A 20,772-nucleotide genomic window follows, 5' to 3' on the forward strand; every position below is an offset into this window, starting at 1 on the left:
TAACTATATAGTTCTGAGACAAAGAGAAGGTGGAAGTCGGCGCAGAAGAGATTGGAGCAAAAGATTGGACAACTTCTTTAAAGGGGTTATCTGGGATTTAAAAAAAAGAGAATAGAGCAGTTTTTTTTTTTTTTTTTTACAAAAACAGTGTGACCCTTGTCCTTCGGTTGTGTGTGTATTATATTTCTGCTCCCCACTTCAATGGAACTAAACTGGAATACCATACACAAACTAAGGACAAGCAAGGTGCTCTTTGAGGAAAAAAAAAAAAAAGCAGCTATGTTTTTTCAATCCATGATAACCTCTTTAGGATATAACAACATGGTGTGAATCCGCAGCATGTGTGCCAATAGCAGTCACAAGAGTGAGCTTCCTGCTGCACTGTGTGTCCGCTCGTAGGATTTCCCATCGGCAGCCATGAGCGGACATACAGAGCTACTCGGCCGCAGAAGGGAGATCGCTCTTGTGACTACCGTCAGCACATTTGCAGTGTGAAATACGCTTCGGATGTGCTCCATCAGACCCTACCCTGAACATAACTTATGCCAGAAATCTACTTCAGCTCATAGCTGGTGCGTGGACATTAAATAGAAATGCTCCAAATGTATTAAGAAGTTTGTTTCTCACATTATATCTTAGGCAACTTATGCCCGTGAGATGCTGTTCCTAATCCACCCGCCATATGCAGAGAGAAAACAACCAATAAAAGATAGAAATTCACATTAATCGTCTTTAGTGTTACCTAACAAAAACAACTTTCTGTACACTGTATTTTCACTGTATTTACAATGCATACCTAGTCATCACAATGTTCTGTACATTTTGAGGCATTACATATTATATAATTGTGGCATCAATTGAGTGATTTGGTCCTTCAAATTATTAATTCATCAGCCATCTACAGCCTTGATAAAATGAATAATTAATTAACATTCCTGTTAATAAAGGTTCTAAGGCCACTTCTGGATACATTGTATGAAACATGGCATTGGCCAACAGTTTGGAATCAAACCAGGAATTGGTGGAAGCAAAGAGTGGTTAGAGAAACAGCATCTGAATGAAGATAAGTGGATAAGATGTAAAGTCTGACATTTTTGCACAATGATCATATGATCTTCTCTTACAAATGTAAAAATTGCTGTACATTAGTATTTTTGCAAACTATTTGTTTAAAACAAGAAATAATTCATTTATTCGATAAATGCTAAGGCTTCTGGATGAAAAATTATAGAGGGGTAGATAAAAAAAAAGCTTTATTCTGCCTTACCTTATTGCAGGAAAATAATAGAAAATATTTTCTTTATATAATTTTGCCTCTATATAAATTAATTTGGCAGAGACAGTACTGACAGTGGAAAAAACAGTCTATAATTGTGTACGTGGGGCACAGTCCGTTCATATTACAGGATCAATTACACACAGCAGATCAATATACACATAGATGCATACGGCTAAAAATAAAAAAAATACTGCAAGATATAAAGGTTCTGAGGCACCGACTGGTACAGGTATAGAAAAGAATGGACAAATGTTTCCGGTTAGACAAAGCATTTTTTAGAAACATTTCATTTTTGTTTTGTTGCAAAGATTTCTGAGGCTGCTCTATAAGAGGTTTTTGAAAATCTATGCTCAAACAGCAGAAATGTCCCCATACGGATGTATGGAATATGTATAGTCACAGAAACTTCTGCAACAAATCTGGCACTTGTGACCATACCCTAACAGCCGTGAATGCAGTGTTATGCGGAGTTCACATGCAGCATTTCAATAAAAAATAAAATAAAAAAAATCAGAGCACTGAGAAAATGATTAGAAAATTAGAATTTTCATTCTCAGAATGTTTCTTTTTGATGTGCTTCATGCACATTTCTTATGTTTTTTAGAAAGCAGCATGATGTAGCTGGGACATTGCCCCTCAATGGTAGAAAAGACAAGACTGTAGTGTAATCCTATGTTGCAATTTCTGGCAATATATGTTTGCCTAGAAGCTTCTGGATATGCAACAGAAACTATGTGCACTGTTTATGGAAAAAAAAATTCTCTATCAACATCTGATCTCTAACTAAAATTACATTCTTTTTCACTTTGTAGTATCTGGCAAGAAGCTATATTGAGCTGAAGTCCAAAGTATTGATCAAACGTGAATAGAATTTGATCCACTGTATTTTGCATTAATAAAATTATTTCTGTTGTGTATATATTACTTATTAAAACATAATGCGGGAAACAGTTTGTATTTCGCTTTAGCAACACAGTTGTCCACCAGCGTAGACAATCCCTTGCATGGAAAGGTGGCCAGCTAGTGCAACAAGAATCCCAACAGTACTGGCAACATGGTCCGGTGCCATACTTGCAGAATTGTCCATAGTCTTCTGAAGAAAGCAATATCCAGTGCCATTTCTCAGTATAAAACAACCACTTGTTTCTTCATGTCCTCCACTGCACACAACCAATCACAGACTTTCATTGCAAAAAAACAAAAACTGTGACTTCCGGTAAGTCAAGTGGACTAGTAACACTTTGTGGGCCTTAAAAGTTATTTTTGTCGTTCATACAGTTTATGAGCCAGGGAATTCCCCTATACGTATGGCTCCGAAGAATGTCGTATGTTTGCTCATGTTAATGGAAATATCTGCATGGACCATCTTTACTGCAATCTTCTGTTTGGCTTTTAAGAGGCAAACTCCAGCAGTGTAGCAGGTATTGAAGTTGGTTTTGCCAGGTTCTATGCTTCGTGTACATTGTAGAAATGGCTTCTCGTCAATCATCACAGCATAACTTGCAATATCTGTAAAGTTGATATAGTAAACCTGTGAGAGGAAAGTGCTTAAAGTCAGTTTAAAACATACTATCCGTTACATTAAATACAATTCTGGAACCCAAAAGGAAGAAATGAGAAAGCGGATTTTGGGTTCATACACAACCGGGATGTAAATTCTTATTGAATTGAGATAAAAAGAGCCATTATGGTGACAAATACGAACATCCATTTAAACAAATAAATGTAACCAAGACTAATTTGTTGTAGCAAAAAAACACCCCTATATTGCCCGTCAGCGAGTTTGCTCTGCGCAGTAATGATAGAGGGGTGCCGCAGCGGAGATCCCGGGGGTCCCCAGCAGCGGGACCCCAGCGGTCTGACATCTTATCCCCTATCCTTTGGAAAAAACAAAATAAAGGACAGTTACAAATAAATCTGGAAGAAAGTCTTGGGCTAAGATGTGGCAGATGAGGTATAACATTGATCCATGTAATGTAATGCACATTGGCTGGGAAAATCTATGTGAAGAGTGAGGAAACATTGGGTAAAAGGACATGGAAATGGACTAGGAAATGTAGTTGACAGACAAAGATTAACTGTAATTGAAGATAAAATGTTGATCGAGGGATTTATTTTGACTGCCATATTTGTAGTCGGGAAGGAATTTTTCCTCTGTTATTGGGCTACTGGAATCTGCCGTATAAGAGTTTTGTGCCTTCCTCTGGAGGTTTATTGGTAGAACTTAACGGTCTTTTGTCTTTTTAACCTTACAAACTATGTACTTACGTGTTCCAGGCAAGACAAATAAGGTCATGGGATGCCTCAAAAGGGGCAAAGATCCACAAATGAGAAAAGAAGGCATAGCAGCCCTAAAGAAATAGCACTCATGTAGCCTCACCCTGAATATACATTTACAACAGTTAATGGGCAATAACCCATTCCAATATCATTCCAACGATGGGACACAGAAGCAAAATTCAGTGAGAACTGTTGTGGGGAGCAATACATTGACTACATTTTGGGGGCACTTCTGTGCGTAGTAAATGGAAGATACACTACTGTGATTATTGGAGGAAATATGGTGAAAACTTTCTATTACTTCATGGAGGGGGGGCATACACTGTTTTGTTTAGTGTTTGTAGGGTTAAATTGTACATACTGCTTATAGGAAGCACACCTCTGCTGTGTCTGGTTTAAAAAATCTAGAAATGTCCTACAGGTTTTAAACATGTAAATCTGGCAGTGACCACATTGCTTAATACCCAGAATTCCTTATGCTACCACTCTTGAAATTCAAAAGACACAGACCATTAAGTAATGGCTTCTCTCCTATGTATAACATTTACTGTTGGAAAATATTGTTGGGGAATAATTAAAATTGTCAAAACTGTGTCTAGTTTTGCTAATACCGACCAATCACAGCTCAGCTTTTATTTTACCAGAACTTTTATTAAGATATGAAAGCTGAGATGTAATTGGATGTTATGGGCAAAACCAGACCGTTTTTGTTTTCACGGTTTTTATTTACCCCCCCCCCCCCCCCCCCAAAATTATGTGTAAGAAATTGAAATCTAAACATTCAGTCTAAAATGATGAAGAAAGGAAAGTATCTTCTAATTCAACAAATAGAGCTGCTGGTTTACTAAAATGGATACAGACAATGATGAAGAATCATAAAAGAGCCATACAGACATCGGTTTCAATCTTGCTGGATTATCCGTATAAGACACAGAAAATAGGTTCTACAAAGTATGGCTTTTAGAGTATAAACACACATTGTTACAATTTTCTAAATAAACCTATAAACCCCCTACTGCAAATAAAAATGTTCACCCCTTTCTTGGAGGAACAAATACAAATAAACAAATAAATACGAAGACATAGGCCCAGATTTATCAAACTATGTGAGAGAAAAAAGTGGAGAGATTTTCCCACAGCAACCAATCACAGCTCAGCTAACGAGCTCTGGTAAAGTGAAAGCTGAGCTGTGATTGGTTGCTGTGGGAAAATCACTCCACTTTTACTCTCACATAGTTTGATAAATCTGGGTCATAGTTGGCATAATATTTTTTTTTATTTAGGGATGTCCCGATACCATTGTTTTTCAAGTATTCACTGATAACAGTTACCAATACTTTATTTTTTTTATTTTTTTTTAAATTAATAGGCAGGTGATAGTTGAGGTAAAGTCTTGGGCAAAAGTTGAACATGAGGACCTCGCTGACATTCACAATTAAGATCTGCCCTTTGGTGGGAAATCTTTACCTATTAGGTAAAATCCCCCAGTAGGTAGGTAGGGAATCCCCCTATTAGGTTAAAGCCTTCAGTAGGTAGCTAGGTAGGGAACCCTTCCCATAAGGTTGAAGTCCTCAAAAGATAGGTAAGCAGGGAATCTCTCTATTAGGATGAAGCCCCCAGTAGGAAGGGGACCCTCCACTTTTAGGTAGAACTCCTCAGAAGATAGGCAGGTAGGGAATTCGAATAAGAGGTTGAAGCCCCCAGTATGCACCCAAGTAGGTAGGAAGGAAACCCTCCCCTTTTAGGTAGAAGCCCCCAGTTTGTTAAGTAGTCATGTAAGTAGTGAACCTCCTATTAAGTAACTTCTTTCATGACCACACACCTTTCATTTGCTCCAGCGCTAAGGCCTCTGTATCCTCCTTTCTGTTAGTGGTTTGAGACCGAAGTGGCGCTGGATCTGCTGCACCATGAAATTATGTCATTTCATCGCACGACAAGTCCTGCACCACTCCTGATAACGAAGAGAACCATGAAGGGGCCTTAGCAGGATTTTTTTTCTTTTATGGTCTGCAGGTATCGGGATGGGTATTGGGGATATTTACACGAACACAAGTACTCATACATATGTCTGGTATGGGCACAAATACTAGTATCAGTACATACCTATTTTTTTCTATTTTTTATCATTCTAAGAAACACTACCAAATGGTTCACATTGTACTTAAAAGGGGTATTCCAGGCAAAAACATCTTATCCCATTTCCAAAAGATAGGGGATAGAATGTCTGATCGCGGGGGGCCCGCTGCTGGGACCCCCCGTGATCTCCCTGCAGCACCCGCATTCTATGCGGGGCTGCGCCTCCAGTTTTGGAAACCTCCGGGTTTCCGGGACTGGGGACGTGACATCACACCACGCCACGCCTCCTCATTTAGGTCTATGGAGGGGGCGTGATGGCAGTCATGCCCCCTTCCATAGACATGAATGGAGGGCGAGTGGCGTGACGTCACGCCCCCAGTCCCGGAGGTTTCCGAAACTGGAGACGCAGCCCCGCATAGAATGCGGGTGCTGCATGGAGATTGCGGGGGGTCCCAGCAGCGGGCCCCCCCACGATTAGACATCTTATTTCCTATCCTTTGGATAGGGGATAAGATGTTTTTGCCCAGAATACCCCTTTAATGTCATCAATGCATGCCCTTGATTGGATTGATTAAGGTTAACATGAACAAAATAAGATTCTCGATTTATGATTTAATACTTAAAGGGTTATTCCTACTCCTATTTATGTACCTGTCCCTATATCCAAAACGGGGGTTCCTCAACCATGACCCGCTGGCCACTGAACTGAAATGGAGCTGGGATTATAGAAACAAAAGAAATCACAGTGTTTCACAGTTTCCATCTCGTCACCGAAAAATGAAAAGAAGCTATAGTAACAGTGCAACCACTACAGCTATTTCCAGAATTCCAGCTCTCTCTCTTTTTAGGGTCCACCTGAATGCTGTGGCAGTGGCTGAGGACAGGTCTTAAAAAAGGGATATTTATGGCATTTTCTGTGGATATGCCATCATGTCTTAAATGGGAATAACCCTTTAGTGCTAATACAAAGATCAATTTACATTAAAGGTGGTGAAAATAGGAGCTAGGCCCAAGACCGTACTCACTTCTACCTGACTATAGATGAGGTAGGTACCATCCACAAGCACCTCCAGTTCGCCAGTGCGAGTGTGCAGCCTGAAAACCTTCTGGTTAATGGTAATCCGGGACCAGTCATGGAGAATTCCACCTGAAAGATCTCAGTGTGAGAGAACGGTAGTCACTCAGTACATGTCAGTAGTAACAGAGTATTAATATATTGTTTATACATTACAGACAAGACCATGTAAATTAACATACACTGTCCCCTATGATTCCCAGTAGTCACAACAGTAGATAACCACACTATCATAACTGTTTGGTAGTTTAATGGAGAAAGTATTGCTGTGTTTTCTTGTGAATTTTGATGTTTTAACTTTTATATATGTGGTTCTATCCCATTGGGCATTATATGTAGTCATATAGTTTATTAACTTAGTATGATAAACACTAGGGATGCATCGAAATTTCGGCTGCTGAACATTATAGGCCGGAAACAGGCTTAATGGCATTGTGCTGAAAGGAAAAAAGGTGCTGATAATTTTTTTGGGGAGGAGAGGGTGTCTGCCAGACAGAGGGGTCCAGGTGGGGCTGAGCTGTGATGAAACTGTGGCTAAAGCACCTTTGATGAGGACATATGAAGGTGGGGCTGAGCTGTGATTACATGGTGCCTTAAAGGGGTACTCGGGTGGAAAACTAATTGTTTTTTTTTTTATTAACTGGTGCCAGAAAGTTAAACAGATTTGTAAATTACTTCTATTCAAAAATCTTAATCCTTCAAGTACGTATCAACTGCTGTATACTACACAGGAAGTTATTTTCTTTTAGAATTTATTTTCTGTCTTACCACAGTGCTCTCTGCTGACACCTCTGTCCATGTCAAGAACTATTCAGAGCAGGAGCAATTCCCAATAGCAAACATATCCTGCTCTGGACAGTTCCTGACATTGACTGAGGTGTCAACAGAGAGCACTGTGGTCTGACAGAAAATAAATAAAAAAATAAATAAAAGGACTTCCTGTGGAGCATATGGCAGCTGATAAGTACTGGAAGGATTAAAATGTTTTAATAGAAGTTATTTACAAATCTGTTTAACTTTGTGGCATCAGTTGATTTAAAAAAAAAATTTCCACCGGGGTATCCCTTTAACCTCTTAAGGACCCATGACGTATGCATACGTCATGAGTCCCGGTCCTGCGATATAACGCGGGGTCACACGGTGACCCCGCATCATATCGCGGCGGGCCCGGCGTCATAGTGAAGCCGGGACCCGCCTCTAATAGCGCGCGGCACTGATCGCTGTGCCGCGCGCTATTAACCCTTTAGCCGCGCGCTCAAAGCTGAGCCGCGCGGCTAAAAACGAAAAGTAAAAGTGCCCGGCTAGCTCAGGGAGCTGTTCGGGATCGCCGCGGTATAATCGCGGCATCCCGAACAGCTATAGCACAGGAGGAGGTCTTCTTACCTTCTCCTGTGCTGTCCGATCGCCGAATGAATGCTTCAAGCCTGAGATCCAGGCTTGAGCATTCAATCGCCGAAAACACTGATTGATCCATTCCTATGGAGATGGATCAATCAGTGTAAAAGATCAGTTAATGCAATGTTATAGTCCCTTATGGGAGCTATAATGTTGCATAAGAAAAGTGTAAAAAAATCATTAACCCTTTCAATTATCCCTTCCCCTAATAAAAGTTTGAATCACCCGGCATTTCCAAAAATAAAAAAAACATTATGTAAATAATAATAAAAATAAACATATGTGGTATCGCCGCGTGCGGAAATGTCCGATTTATAAAAATATACCGCTTTTTAAACCGCTCGTTCAATGGCGTACGCGCAAAAAAATTCCAAAGTCCAAAATAGCGCATTTTTGATCACTTTTTATACAACAAAAAAGTGAATAAAAAGTGATCAAAAAGTCTGATCAGAACAAAAATAGTACCGCTAAAAGCTTCAGATGACGGCGCAAAAAATGAGTCCTCAAAGCGCCCTGAACACAGAAAAATAAAAAAGTTATAGGGGTCAAAAGATGACCATTTTAAACGTATAAATTTTCCTGCATGTATTCATGATTTTTTTCGGAAGTGATACAAATTCAAACATATACATGTAGGGTATCATTTTAACCGTATGGACCTACAGAATAAAGATAAGGTATCATTTTTGACAAAAAATGTACTGCGTAAAAATAGAAGCCCCCAAAACTTACAAAATAGTGTTTTTTTCATCAATTTTGTCGCACATTGATTTTTTTTCCCGTTTCACCGTAGATTTTTGGGTAAAATGACTAATGTCATTACAAAGTAGAATTAGTGACGCAAAAATTAAGCCATTATATATAATTTTAGGTGAAAATTTTTAAGAGTTATGATTTTTTAAAGTTAAGGAGGAAAAATTGAAAATGAAAAAACAGAAAAAGCCCGGGTCCTTAAGGGGTTAAGGACCTTCCATAATGATTATGATGTGGGGTAGATGGGGCTGAGCTGGAAGGGGCTGTAAAAATCAAAACGAAAGGACAATAGTATGAAGTTTTGTACAAAGGGGCAGTATTATAGTTTGCAGATCACTGCTCTATAATTATTGGCAGTAATTAATTAACTTTGTGCATGTACTGCTATAGAGCAGTGATCTGCAGCCTGTGGCTCAGCAACTGTGCAGAACTACAACTCCCAGCATGTCCTGACAGCCAAAGGCTATACTATAGCAGTGCATGCCCCATATGCATTGCTGGTAGCTGTAATTGCCTGCTAGCAGTTGTACTGCTCCACCAGCTACTAAGCCAAAGGTTACAGATCATTGCCTATAGCATAACCTGCTGGGAGTTGTGGTTTTGGGTTAGTTTCCATTTTATGCTAAGCACTTCCTGAATTTTGGGTTTCAGCCCAAAATGTTCATTTTGGTGCACCGCTAGTAAATACACTGCTCAAAAAAATAAAGGGAACACTAAGATAACACATCTGAATGAATGACCTAATCGTATGAAATACTTTTGTCTTTACATAGTTGAATGTGCTGACAACAAAATCACACAAAAATTATCAATGGAAATCAAATTTATCAACCCATGGCGGTCTGGATATGGAGTCACACTCAAAATCACAGTGGAAAACCACACTACAGGCTGATCCAACTTTGATGTAATGTCCTTAAAACAACTCAAAATGAGGCTCAGTAGTGTGTGTGACCTCCACGTGCCCGTATGACCTCCCTACAATGCCTGGGCATGCTCCTGATGAGGTGGCGGATGGTCTCCTGAGTGATGTCCTCCCAGACCTGGACTAAAGCATATGCCAACTCCTGGACAGTCTGTGGTGCAACTTGGTGTTGGTGGATGGAGCGAGACATGATGTCCCAGATGTGCTCAATCGGATTCAGGTCTGGGGAACGGGTGGGCCAGTCCATAGCATCAATGCCTTCCTCTTGCAGGAACTGCTGACACACTCCAGCCACATGAGGTCTAGCATTGTCTTGCATTATGAGGAACCCAGGGCCAACTGCACCAGCATATGGTCTCACAAGGGGTCTGAGGATCTCATCTCGGTACCTAATGGCAGTCAGGCTACCTCTGGCAAGCACATGGAGGGCTGTGCGGCCCCCCCACACCATTACTGACCCAACGCAAAACCGGTCATGGTAGAGGATGTTGCAGGCATCAGAATGTTCCCCACGGCGTCTCCAGACTCTGTCACATCTGTCACATGTGCTCATTGTGAACCTGCTTTAATCTGTGAAGAGCACAGGGCACCAGTGGCGATTTTGCCAATCTTGGTGTTCTCTGGCATATGCCAAACGTCCTGCACGGTGTTGGGCTGTTAGCACCACCCACACCTGTGGATGTCGGGCCTTCATACCACCCTCATGGAGTCTGTCCCTGACCATTTGAGTGGACACATTTGTGAGTGCACATTTGTGACCTGCTGGAGGTCATTTTGCAGGGCTTTGGCAGTGCTCCACCTTGCACAAAGGTGGAGGTAGCAGTCCTGCTGCTGGGTTGTTGCCCTCCTACAGCCTCCTCCACCTCTCCTGATGTACTGGCCTGTCTCCTGGTAGCGCTTCCATGCTCTGGACACTACGCTGACAGACACAGCAAACGTTCTTGCCACAGTTCGCATTGATGTGCCATCCTGGATGAGCTGCACTACCTGAGTCACTTGTGTGGGTTGTAGACTCCACTGCATGCTACCACTAGAGTGAAAACACTGCCAGCATTCAAAAGTGACCAAAACATCAGCCAGGAAGCATAGGAACTGAGAAGTGGTCAGTGGTCACCACCTGCAGAACCATTCCTTTATTGGGGATGTCTTGCTAATTGCCTATAATTTCCATCTGTCGTCTGTTCCATTTACACAACAGCATGTGAAATTGATTGTCAATCAGTGTTGCTTCCTGAGTGGACAGTGTGATTTCACAGAAGTGTGATTGACTTGGAGTTACATTGTGTTGTTTAAGTGTTCCCTTTATATTTTTGAGCAGTGTACTTCTTTGTCATGCATTTGTCTGCTCTGTACACATTCCATTTACAGGGGTATTCCAGCCTCTATTACTTATCTCCTATCCACAGGATAGGGATCCAACTGTTGTGGATAGGAAAGGATAAGTGTTAGAAATTGGGGTACCCCTATATATAGCTCATGCACAGACACATTTTTGGTCTCCCAGTACACAGTCCCCAAATCCCTGGTGGAAATACAAACATAGGAGTTGGTTACCAAGAAATCCAATCATTTTTCCCCCTTGTAGATAAATCCAGAAAAGGCATGTCAGGCAACTGTTTATCCTCAAACAATGTATCTCAAGGAAAAATAAATTAAAGAAAATTAGCTTCTTACCATTTTTGACTTGAATTGCTGAGTCTTGACCATGCAGGTGAACTGCAGCCGACTGCACAGTAACCAGGGGAAAAGAAACATGGAAAAAACCTTTAGAATGAAGCACTAATGTAATGAAATAGTTATGGCATGAAAGTCACTAAACTTGGTGCACATCATATTTGTGGAAACATTTGTGACTTTCCCTCAAAACTTTTTAAAAGTGAAGTGAAGAAAGTCAGCATGGTTAAGCGGAGGGGCGAGGTCAGCAAGTTTTATTATTATTATTATTATGAAAGACATAATAATAACACAGGTGGTCTGGGACTTGAAGAGGTAGTTCGGAAGAAAAAAAAAATTCAAATCAACTGGTGCCATTAAATTAGAAAACAGATTTCCAAGTTACTTTTATTACAAATCTTAAATCCAGTACTTATCAGCTGCTGTATATCCAGAGGAAGTTGTGAAGTTCTATCCAGTCTGATCATAGTGCTCTCTTCTGCCACCTCTGTCTGTATCAGGAACTGTCCAGAGCAGGAGCAAATCCCCATAGCAAACCTCTCCTGCTTTGGCCGGTTGCAGACACGGATAGAGGTTGCAGCAGAGAGCTTGGAAAGAACTACACAACTTCATCTGGAGCATACAGCAGCTTGTAAGTACTGCAAGGCTTAATATTTTTTATATAGAAGTAATTTAAAAATCTGTATAACTTCTGAAGTACTCCTTTAACAGGTAGTAGTCATTAGACTTTTTTTTTTTTTTTATTTGATAACATTTCCTGCTCTTCTCTTAATTTCTAAAAGGGTGATGTTTTTTGTTTTGTTTTTAGAAAAACCTTGGCAGACTACTTCTTAAAATAAAAGCAATGCTGGGATCCACATCCAGGTAAATGTTAAGCAGAAGCTTATTTAGTTATCTCAATATTGTGCTTTTAAATCCGGCTTCTTCAAAGGAGATGGACAGTAGCCTCAATACATGTAATTTAACATTTAGTTATGTTCCCGCCTTGTGCTAAAATTCAAGCCCCCCCCCCCCCATCATTCTGCACTTAATACCCCATAATGAGAATGCAAATCTACTAAAAAAAAGGAAGAAACTAAAGTACATTGACATAAGTATTTAGACCCTTTCCTCAGGACAAGTTCGCATCCAAGGATTTTCTGCCATTCTTCTCTGCAGATCCTTTTAAGCTCTGTCAAATTGGATGGGGATGGTTGGTGGAAGACATTGTTAGTCCGTTGTTTTGTCTGTGTGCTTGTTGTCTTGTTGAAGGGAGAACACTTTGGATAAGGTTTTCATTAAGAATATCTCTGTCCTTTTCTCCATGCAGCTTTCCCTTAACCCTGATCAGTCTCTCTGTCCCAGCAACATCCCCACAGCACAAGGCCACCACCATGCTTCAGTGTAAGGATGGTATTGGGCAGGTGATGAGAAGTGCCTAGTTTCCTCCAGATATGACGCTTGGAATTCAAAACAAAAAATGAAACGTTTGTTTCGGCAGATAATCTTGTTTCTCAGTCTGAGAGTCCTTTAGGTGCTTTTTTGAAAATCCCACGTGGGCTTTCATGTGTCTTATACTGAGAAGAGACTTCTTTCTGTCCACTCCACCAATCTGGACTTTATGGAGTTTGTGCTGCAGAGATGGTTGGCCTTTCTAGGTTCTTAGTCACCTCTCTTACCAAAGCACTTCCCCCCCCCCCCCCCCAACTACTTAGTTTGATGATGCAGAATATTATTGGTTGTTCCACACATCTTTCATTTAGGAATTATAGAGGCCACTGTGCTCTTGAGAACTTTCAGTCCTGCAGATGTTTGTACCTTCCTCCAGATCTCCAAGCAATCTTGTGTCTGAGCTATACATGCAGTTCTTTCCCCCTCATGACTGCTTTTTTCCTCTGTTATACATTGTCATCTGTGAGACCTTATATAGAAAGGGGTGTGTGTGTTTTCTGTTTGTCATTACAGGGTATTGCAAGCAAAATAATTAAAGAAAATTTTATTTTTTGTTAGCATAAGGACGCAGCATAAGGACGCAGCAGCAGCAGCAGCATAAAAATTAAAAAAAAAAGTGAGTGTCTGAATTTTTTTTTTAAATGCATTACAATGTAAATAAACCTCTTTTTACCATTCAACGGGATGTGAATTCCAACATTCCTTTCATCTTAAGAAACTTTGTGCCAATATTTTAAGGGTTTTTGACAAAGAATAAATAAATAAATTGCCAGATATGTACCAGACACAGATAAGCAAATCACCTGCATCTTCCCAGTGACGGGCAGCATCCTTATATTTCCCACATTCTGTAGGCCTGACAACTATATGCCACCTTTGTCAAGTGATACTATTCTATGAAACGCTCGGCTCTTTGCTTTTCCAAAGCTATATTTCTATTTCTTAAAGGGGTACTCCAGTGAAAACCAATTTTCTTTTAAATCAAATGGTGGCAGAAAGTTAAACATATTTGTAAATTACTTCTATTAAAAAATCTTAATCCTTCCAGTACTTATTAGCTGCTGAATGCTACAGAGGAAATTCCTTTCTTTTTGGAACATTGATGACATCACAAGCACAGTGCTCTCTGCTGACATCTCTGTCCATTTTAGCAACCATGCATAGCAGTTGTATGCTAAGGGCAGCATGGTGGCTCAGTGGTTAGCACTGCTGCCTTGCAGTGCTGGGGACTTGGGTTAAAATCCCACTAAGGACAACAACAATTATTATTATTATAATAACGTCAGCAGAGAGAACTGTGCTCGTGATGTCATCAGAGAGCAATCCAAAAAGAAAATTTCCTCTGTAGTATTCAGCAGCTAATAAGTACAGGAAGGATTAAGATTTTTTAATAGAAGTAATTTACAAATATGTTTAACTTTCTGCCACCAGTTGATTTAAAAGAAAAAAGGTTTTCACCGGAGTACCCCTTTAAGGAGTCCTCTACCTTTAAAAATGCATCTGATCTGTGATCATCATGATATGGAGCAGGAGGAGCAGATTAATATATAGTTGTGGAGGAAAAGTTTCAGGATAACTTGTCATTTATTCATGGAAATCTCATTTTGGACTAAGTAGTCAAGTGAGCGGTCCTATTCAGTGATTGACAGCTCTCTCTATATGCACACTCATACACAGGCCTGCCCACTTGAATACTTTGCACAGAACAAGCAGAAAATGACATGAATAAATCATATGTTATCTCGGAATATCTCCCACGAAACTATACCCCAATCTGTTCAGCTCCTACTGCTTATAACATTATTCTTGCAGAATACACTATACTTTTAACAAACTCTCCGATGATTTAAAATCCAGCAAAATGCAAATGTACCAGTTATTGTGTTCACAGAACTCTATTATTCCAAAAGTCCATTGTAAAAGCATCCAAGAGGCAGATAGGTTAGATCAAGAACTTTGTTATTACCCATAGCAGAAAACATGTTTTTACCCCAAGAGGGTCTTTTTCAAGAAAAGGTTCCCTTTAAAGTAATTTGGAGCTATTAAAACTGCTGACAACCCTATACAGAGGTTGGTGGAGGAAGTGAAGCCAAACCTGTAGTTGCTGTCATGCAGTTTACATGACCGAGAAAAACTAATTGTATTTTTTTATTGTATATTATGGGGGCTGCCATCTTGCCTGAGCTCTTCTTAAAGGGGTACTCCACTGGAAAACATTTTTTAAATCAACTGGTGGATAAAAAGTTAAACAGATTTGTAAATTATACAATGGAAAAGGGTAGCGTGCACTCACTGCGGGTAAACAGCTGCAGTCCCGAGGTCCGAGATCACCGAGGCATAGACGAGGACGGTAAGGGGCGCTCAGAGGCTACGCCGGCAGTTTCGGACGTAGGAACGTCCTTCTTCCGGCCTCCAAAGGCCACTCTATCTAGTGTGTGCACCCCGCAGGTGCTCATATGTTATATATCGAGTCCGGAGGCTACCAGTGGCATCGTATATTTGCATGCTTAAGTTATACGGTGTGCTCTCTACTCCTCTAGCGGCTTAAGATTTGTAAATTACTTCTATTTAATCCTTCCAGAACTTATCAGCTCCACAGGAATTTCCTTTCTGTCTGACCACAGTGCTCTCTGCTGACACCTCTGTCCATTTTAGGAAATGTCCATAGTAGAAACAAATTCCCATAGCAAACCTCTCCTGCTCTGGACAGTTCCTAAAACGGACAGAGGTGTCAGCAGAGAGCACTGTGGTTAGACAGAAAGGAAATTCGAAAAGAAAAGAACTTCATTTGGAGCATACAGCAGATGATAAGTACTGTAATGGTTAAGATTTTTAAATAGAAGTAGAACTTTCTGGCACCAGTTGATTTTAAGAAAAAAATGTTTTCCAGTAGAGTACCCATTTAACAGCATTCAGGGACATGCCTTACAGCAGGCCCCATGGAAATAAAAACGGTGAACATATCCAGATTCTATTGCTTGTATGGGGCAGGTTTATAAACATGCTCTGTGACCTGTGCAGAGTTCATTCTACAGGGAGGGGGAGGCCGAGCCACTACTGTCTTTTCCATAGTGGTGTCACCTTTCACTGTAATTCTGTAGACATCACTTTCCAAAAGTCTCCCCATTATCATCACAGACAGAACAGATAGTATTAGCTCAGTTTTAGGCCTAGTGGTGAGAATGAAAACAGCAATGATTTAAGTATTTTTTATTTTTTTTTATAATATAGATAGTAAAATGGAGCACTGAGAAAAAAAATATATATAAATAATTATATATATATATATTTAACATAAAAACTTGATCTAAACAATAGGTCATTTTCTGCTGACTTATTCCTTTTAAAGGGAACCAATCATCAGATTTTACCCTATATAACGCTTGGCAAAGCGTTATATAGGGTAAAATCTTTATCCTCACCATCTCCGGGGGACGCTCCTGCCCCAAGGGATGGCGAAGATACGAAGTTATAAACTAGTCACCGCCGCAGCCTTAGTAGTCCTCTTGGCGGGGAGCTCTTCTCACCTACTCCCGTTCTTCAGCCGGCAGCAACGCCCCCTCCGCTTGATTGATGGGCCGCGTCATCGCTCTGCTCCTTCTGTTCAGTGAGCAGAGCGATGACGCGGACCATCAATCAAGCGGACGGGGAGTCGCTGCTGGCCAAAAACGGGAGTAGGTGAGTGGAGCTCCCCGCCCAGGGGACTACTTACAGCCACGGCGGTGACTAGTATATAACTTCATATCTTTACCACCCCTGGGGGCAGGGGCATCCCCCGGGGATGGTGAGGATAAAGATTTTATCCTATATAACGCTTTGCCAAGCATTATATAGGGTCAAATCGGATGATTGGTTCCCTTTAATCTCCTTGCCGAAACTCTCTCTACTGAGTGCATTCCCAGCCACTTCTCTAAACTATGAATGATAGCTGTAGCATCCAATGAGAAGAACGCTAAAACTATCAGTGGATGCTTAGAAGAAGGACCAGGAATGCTCTAAATAGCTTTTGGCTCCTAACAAGAAGAGCCTGCCTACAGTGCCAGTCAGGAGCCTAAACAATGTTCTTGGTCATGCAAGCTGCATGTAAGAGATCACAGGTATGACTTTACTCCCATCCCTGTCCTCTGTATAGGGCGGTCAGCAGTTTTGACAGGTAAAAACTTCTGACAGGTCTGCTTTAAGTCATAAGGGAGGAGGTGAATAATGTAACAACATGCATTAACTGCTGATAGTTTTAATAAACTTTGACGAAAGAGAAGCCTTAAAGGCCAGTACCTAACCTGTATCTCTCTAGGACTGGTCCTGTCTCCGGACCCTGCTGGAAAAAGTAGATAAAAAATGAGTGGTCACAGACAGAACACAAACTTACACATCATGCCAAAGCAACATCCTATAATGTTATCTTACCAGAAGGTCCTTGATTTCCAGGTGGTCCTTGCGGCCCTGGAGGCCCAGGTGGTCCAGGAGGGCCCATAGCATTTGATCCTGGTATGCCAGGAATACCTGGGATTCCAGGTGGTCCTGGAGGTCCTGGTGGTCCTTGAGGTCCTGCAGGGCCAGGAGGTCCTGATGGACCCGGAGGTCCAACCTTTTTCCCTAAAAAAAATAAACATAAATTTAGTCCATGGTGCAAGTATTAAAAATATTAACATAGAAATTAGAGATGAAACATAAATAATTATCTACATTTACCAGTAAGGTACCAAAAAAACCAAGTTCACATGATAACAGAATGAAAGCAATAATTATTTGTGTGAGATTCACTGATAGACATAAATGGTAGATACATCTATGGGAAGGAAGAGAACTGCATTGTTCTCTGCCTCTTCTACATGTACCATTGTGCTTTCTATGTGTTCTACACATGCTTTACTGCTCTCTATCAGTTCTATATGCTCTTTACACTCTTTCAGTTCTATATGCTGTACAATATGTATTGTAGAGTTCTCTACCGATGCCAAGAGAAGCTACTAATTTACACAGCATGTAAAGCTTGTTTTCTAAATAATTAATTAATTTTATCTAATTTTGTAGGTATCAGAATCTAGAACTATAGTCATATGGATATATTATTTTCATTCTTCGTTTTATGTTCCGCAATATTCATGTCATTGTTCTACACTTGACTTTTCAGTATATTTTGCATCGTGAATTTTCCATTGCTCTTACCCCAAAAAATTATTATTTTCTGTACACTTTGGAATACAGCTTTTCCTTCTGAAGCTAAACTACATTTATAAAATACACTAATTCTAGAAATGAATGATGAGTAAACGGAAGATACCGTTGCCCACTCTGTCAGTCATTTCATAGTTTATCTTTTTCATAGTTTTTTTTTTTTTGTTAAAGATATGAAAAGTATGAAGGAACATACATGGAATTAAGTAGTAAACAAAAAAAGGGTAAAACAAACCAGACTGTTTGGCATTCTCTCAAACAGCTTCATGAGGTAGTCACCTGGAATGGTTTTTAGTTAACAGGTCTACCTTGTCGAGAGTTAAGTAGAATTTATAGCTTTCCTAATGTGTTTGTAACCATCTGTTGTGTTGTGCAGAGATCGGATCAGTACACAGTTCCATACAGTGTTAAGCCCTATTCAACTTCTGTTCTAATCTACACTCAACTATGAAGAAATGTCAGTCCGTTATTTTTACTTTAACACCAAGGTAAGTCAATAGGGAAAATGTCAAGAACTTTGAAGGTATCCTCAAGTGCAGTCATGAGATTGGTTCTCACAAGGACCACTTAAGGAAATCAAGAGCAAAAATGATTGCTGCTGTAAAGTTTAAGTTCCTAAGCTACTAGCCTCAGAAACTGGAAATAAACAGCCCCTCCGTGTAAAGCCCACAGTAATGCTTCACAGAGATTAAAGACCAGAAACATCTGAACATCAACTGTATTGGGGAGAGAGCAAGAATCATGACTTTATGGTCGAATGGCTACAAAGAAGCCTCTACTGAGAAACTCCACAAGAAGAGAATTCGAAGAAAAACAAGGAACGCACATGAAAATTTGTACTTTAGTGAAAATTTGTACTTTAGTCTGAGGAGTAAAAATTTTAGATTTTTAGTTCCAACCGCCATTTCTTTGTGAGACTCAGAAACGGTGAGTAGATGGTTTATAAAGGTCAGGTTCCACTGGGCATAAAGGAGGTGATGCGAATATTGTTAGGGTGTTTTTCTGGCATGAGCAGACACACCAATGACCTCCCACCACCAGCACAAGGAAGGGAAAGGACCCCTTTCCATAAGACACAATAAATCAACATGGCTTCACATCATTGCGCAGTGATGTGCAATCCCATCTGGTTTGAGCATAGTGGGACAATCATTTGTTTTTAACAGGACAATGGGGCAGATTTATTAAAACTTGTGTGAAGAAAAAACGTTGACCAGTTGCCCAACCAATCATAATATTTCTTTTATTTTCAGAGGCTCTTTTAAAAATGAAAGAATCAATCTGATTGGTTGCTATGGGCAACTGGTCAACTTTTCCTCTGCACAAGTTTTGATAACTCTCCCCCAAATGACCCCAATACACACCCACAGGTTGTTTAAGTGCTAATTGACCAAGGAGGAGATTGATAAAGTGCTGCATCAGATGACATAGCCTCCACAATCACCAGACCTTAACCCGAATTAGATGGTTTGGGATGGGTTGGAGCGCAGAGTGAAGGAAAAGTAGCCAACATGTGCTAAGCACCTCTGGGAACTCCTTCACGACTGTTGGATAACAACTTCAGGTGACTGTCACATGAAGTCTATTGAATAGCAAGAGTGTACAAAGCCGAAAAAGCATAAGGGGCTACCCTAAAGATTCTGAAAATTAACAAATATTCTGGTTTAACACTTTTTTTTTATTCCTTTGCATCAAATAAGGATAGGAAAAGGTTTATCCTTATAATATATCTTGTCCATCACAATGGAACCTGCAGGTGTTGTCAGTATTGGCTTGGCGGTGCAAGTACATGTCATGAGGGTAATTTATTGCGACTTAGTTTGTACCTTAGTTTGACATGAAAAAGAACTGAGTTTCACAGTCTGAAACGTGTCATAATTTGTTTTTTTTTCCCCAAGCGGGCATATCAGTGTAGGGGGATAGAGCAGGGAAACTGGGTATGCCAAGTCCTACCTCCATTACGCAAAGCAGGCAATTTCTAGATTAGCAATGTTGGCTAACACAACATGTATCTCAGGAACCAGGCTACGAAACCTGTTAAGTGTTAAATTATTGTTATCCGCTACACCAGCATTGTAATCCTGTGTATTGGTTTTAGTGCGGGTGAACCCAGTGTAAATTTTCCTTTAAAGGAGTACTCTAAAATTTTAAAATTGTCATTCATACTGCTGGCAGTAAAAAAGATAATGAGGTACATACCTTCCTTCGGCTAGCAACAGGCTAAGCAGCAGTGTGACGTTTTCGGCCCCGGCACCTGCGGGTTACCGGAGGAGCGAAAGAAGGTATGTACCTCTATTTTTTTTTTTTTTTACTGCCGGCTGTATGAATGACAATTTTAATATCCTGGAGTACTACTTTAAGGTCACTTATTCGACCCTTGATTTTATCATCAGGAGGAAGAAGACTCTATTTACTCCAGTTAATTACAAAACCAGATAAGGTTCTGAATCTCTCAATGTTAGTAATTTCTCTCACTGTTTCCTAAGGCTTGCTGACAAATAGCACAACGTAATAGCAGATGACTATTTTGACCACCTTCTAACCTCAACCCTTCATAAGGAACATGCTCCCTGATGTATATCAGAAAATCACATATCAACATGCCAATCGATCAATCTAAAATTACTCTTTGACACCTATGCAGATGCCTGTCCCAAGTACCCCTGCTGAAGACCTGGCCTATTATTTCAATGTTAAGAATAAAAG

At 40.3% G+C, this 20,772-nt stretch overlaps 1 protein-coding gene across 1 annotated transcript in view; it reads right to left on the reverse strand.

Annotated features, from left to right (window-relative positions):
• Positions 1 to 208: 208 nt before the first annotated feature.
• The window catches only part of EDA (ectodysplasin A), a 146,200-nt gene continuing 125,636 nt past the window's right edge, over positions 209 to 20,772 (reverse strand). The window contains exons 4-8 of the mRNA XM_056540135.1: positions 17,296 to 17,484; positions 17,169 to 17,203; positions 11,458 to 11,509; positions 6,661 to 6,791; positions 209 to 2,810 (exon numbers count right to left, since the gene is read on the reverse strand). Of these exons, the coding sequence (XP_056396110.1) occupies positions 2,559 to 2,810; positions 6,661 to 6,791; positions 11,458 to 11,509; positions 17,169 to 17,203; positions 17,296 to 17,484 (659 nt within the window). The 3' untranslated portion in view covers positions 209 to 2,558. The remainder of the gene's footprint in view (positions 2,811 to 6,660; positions 6,792 to 11,457; positions 11,510 to 17,168; positions 17,204 to 17,295; positions 17,485 to 20,772) is intronic.

This window comes from Hyla sarda, chromosome 9 (genome assembly GCF_029499605.1).
Source record: "Hyla sarda isolate aHylSar1 chromosome 9, aHylSar1.hap1, whole genome shotgun sequence".
NCBI classification, from domain to species: Eukaryota; Metazoa; Chordata; class Amphibia; order Anura; family Hylidae; genus Hyla; species Hyla sarda.